Below are 3,333 nucleotides of genomic sequence, written 5' to 3'. Positions count from 1 at the left end.
TCAGTTTCCTTGTGTATATTGAGTCCAATGTGTAAGACTATCATGTGTTCCATTCAGGAGAATTACAAGCTTGTGTCATGTTATCAAGCTGTGCCCATAGCATTTCCTAGGCTTTAATCTTTAAGGAGCAAGTTGCCAGGTCCCTTCACCCTAAGAATTTCTGAAAAAACAAAATCACTGCCATCCAGCAACTCTAAGAGGAGAGTAGACCTGTCCTTGGGGGTTTCCCAAGCCGTCCCTTTTTTACAGGAAGAGAAACTGGTCTTTCTCCCACGGAAGAAGCCCTAGGTGGGTTCAAACTGCCAGCTTTGTGATCAACATCCGAACACTTAACCACTGCACAGCCAGAGCTCCTGCTGTGAGGAGCACCAGCATAGCATTGTATGCCTCTCAGAGTCTTCTTTCTTTAGAACATATTTTCAAGTACTCCTAAAAATTGCAAGACAAATGCAATCTTTATTTATTAAAAAAGAATTAGTTAAATCCCATCTCAAAAGTAAACCAGAAAGTGAATTTATGCAATTTTCTTGCATTTAGGGTAAGAATAGCAATACCATGACTAAATAAACCACATTGCTAGCAGAGCTGGCTGCATGATGCTGTGAGCCAGTGGAGGGTGTTCACTGCCATTCAAGATGATCCTCCCTCATGGTGGTTCTCTAGTGTCTCCACGAGTTCACATGACGGCTTCTTAATTTCCGCATGGCCGACTTAACGTCTTCATTCCTCAGAGTGTAGATGATGGGGTTCAACAGGGGTGTACAAACAATATAGAACACAGAAAGGAACTTATCCATAGGAAGTCTGCTAAAAGGCCAGATGTAGAAATAAATGCAAGGTCCAAAGAAAAGAACTACCACTGTGATATGGGCAGTTAGGGTGAACAGTGCCTTAGAAGACGCGCTGGAGGACCTGCGTTGGACAGTGACCAAAATGATGGTGTAGGAAATGATCAGAGCCAGAAAACAGCTCAATGAGATCAGACCACTGTTAGTTAAAGTCATAATTTCCATTTCATAAGTATCCATGCAAGCCAGCTCAATCACCAGAGGAAGGTCACAAAAGAAGCTGTCTACCTCATTGGAGCCACAGAAGGGCAGATCCACTGTAAACGCCAAATGGCTCACAGAATGAAGAATACCCACAGCCCACGATATCGACACAAAAATTATACACAGCTTCCTACTCATGATTGTACTATAATGCAGGGGCTTACATATGGCTATAAATCTGTCATAGGCCATCGCCACAAGCAGCATCATCTCACTCCCCACAAAACTGTGGAGAAGAAATATCTGGGCCATGCAACCCTCAAAAGAAATAGTCTTGTGCTCCACGAAAAAGTCTAGCAGCATCTTAGGGGTGGCAAAGTTAGACTGACAGATATCAATGAAAGAAAGGTTGCTGAGGAGGAAGTACATGGGCGAGTTCAGATGGGAGTCGGAGGAAATGATGACAATAATCATGAGGTTTCCTAGTACAGAAGTCACATACACTACAGAGAAGATGGCGAATAAGAAAAGCTGAAGTTCTTGAGAATCAGAGAGTCCCAGCAGCACAAATTCAGAGACCACTGATTCATTTATGTGAGCCATGTGCCCAGTGCACAGCCGCCTCCGGAAAAGAAAGTCAGGAACGTATCACAATGATTCACAGCATGCTACTACTAGTTATATACAAAAACAGAAAAAAATTTCAATTGAGTTCATTCTACTTAATAAGATAGATTCACATATATCAATTGTCCATATAAAATCTATGTGGATGATGAAAATGGGAGAAGTGTAAGGGGAAAAGCATAGATAACCTTCATGTATAATTTAATATATTGGATACATACATTTGAACCCAAATTATTTAAAATAAATAACAGCCAAATATAAGTGAGCAATACATTAATGCCATAATTAATGCCAGAACTAATGTTGTAGTACCACCTCCTAGCTTTGAGACCAGTCATAAAAATCCAAAACAAGCAAACAAAAGACTCCCCAAACACACCACCATGTGTGAACCCTGACTCATAGCCACTGTATAGTCCAGGGTATAACTGCACTTGTGCGTTTCTCAGGTTGTAACTCTTACCGGCGCAGAAAGTGTGGTCTTTCTAGATAGAACTAGATTTTCACCAACACCATCTTCAAAGTGCCATGGGTAGAGCATACACAAGGTTTGCACGACAGGAACAAGGGGGCTTTGAAAAAGTCACTCAGAATTCCTTAAACTTTAGTCAGAGCATTCAGCTTCTTCCTTAATGAAACATTCATTTGCTTATTGCCTTTATCGGAGATAAAGTCTTTCCAATCTCAATATATGTCGTCAGAGAATTTCTCTCCCCAGGGAAGGCCAAATTTGATGCACAGGAGATCACTCTTACAAGAACAGCCACCTCACCTCCAAATTAAATTAATAAAATGCTAAAACCACGAGTGCTTTAATTTTCCTTCCATTAATTTATCTTGGAAGAAAATATATTTTTCTGTGAGGCTATAAACAAGAAAGTAGTAAAGGATCCCTTATTGGTCACTGTGGGTTTCCAGTATTGTTCAGTGAACACAAACTTCACATGATGAAAATTCTCCTGGACCTGGTCATACAATGAGCTGACTCAGCGCCAGCTAACAACAGTGATATTACTCTGCTTCTCGTGGCAACTGCTTTCTTGTTGGAAATTTCTTCATCACCAGGAAATTGTGTTATCAATAACTATATGTTTAAAGAAAGACTAATATCCCCTAATAGAAAGCATATAATACATAGAACAGTGAAATATAGTGGTTGTAATATCTTTCACTTATGCTCATCAAACTATGATTTCTATCTTAACAGGCAACTCTTAAAACCAGGGCAGTAAGGAGTTAATCTAGACAGAGAAGAGCACAAGAATGTATTATTTTTTACTAATATATCAATTAACTTGTTTATAGAGTTTAATTTCTAATTTTACATATAGAAAATAATTTATCCAGTCAAAATATATATTAAAAGTGCATATATACAGACACTTTTAATAACTCACCCCAGTCCATCTACTCACCTTATTTTTTATTAAATTTGTTATCCAGGTTGTTTCTTCTCTCTTCTTCAACTATAAATTTTCATTCTGAAAATATTTGCAATATGCTACTCTTGACTGGATGTGTTTTAACTTGGTCCTTGCACTAAACTGCTAAAGTAAGTTTCTCCAAGTCCTCCCATACGGTAGTGAGAACTCCCCTTTTCTTGTCCTAAACTACACAATTACAATATCCTATAGTGAAACAATATAAAGCCTTCTATTCTAATGCCAAGAAACTAATCTCATTGGAGATGTGAGAATCAGTCTTGGGAGCT

General features: G+C 38.9%; 1 protein-coding gene across 1 annotated transcript; it reads right to left on the bottom strand.

Moving 5' to 3' along the window:
• Window positions 1–659: 659 nt before the first annotated feature.
• On the bottom strand, window positions 660–1,595 carry LOC142425806 (olfactory receptor 4K1-like). The gene has a single exon (XM_075531194.1). It carries the CDS (start codon window positions 1,593–1,595, stop codon window positions 660–662), a length of 936 nt encoding a protein of 311 aa, XP_075387309.1.
• Window positions 1,596–3,333: the final 1,738 nt, after the last annotated feature.

Source organism: Tenrec ecaudatus, chromosome 14, assembly GCF_050624435.1.
Source record: "Tenrec ecaudatus isolate mTenEca1 chromosome 14, mTenEca1.hap1, whole genome shotgun sequence".
Lineage (NCBI taxonomy): Eukaryota > Metazoa > Chordata > Mammalia > Afrosoricida > Tenrecidae > Tenrec > Tenrec ecaudatus.
This window is presented reverse-complemented; position numbering and strand designations above follow the sequence as displayed.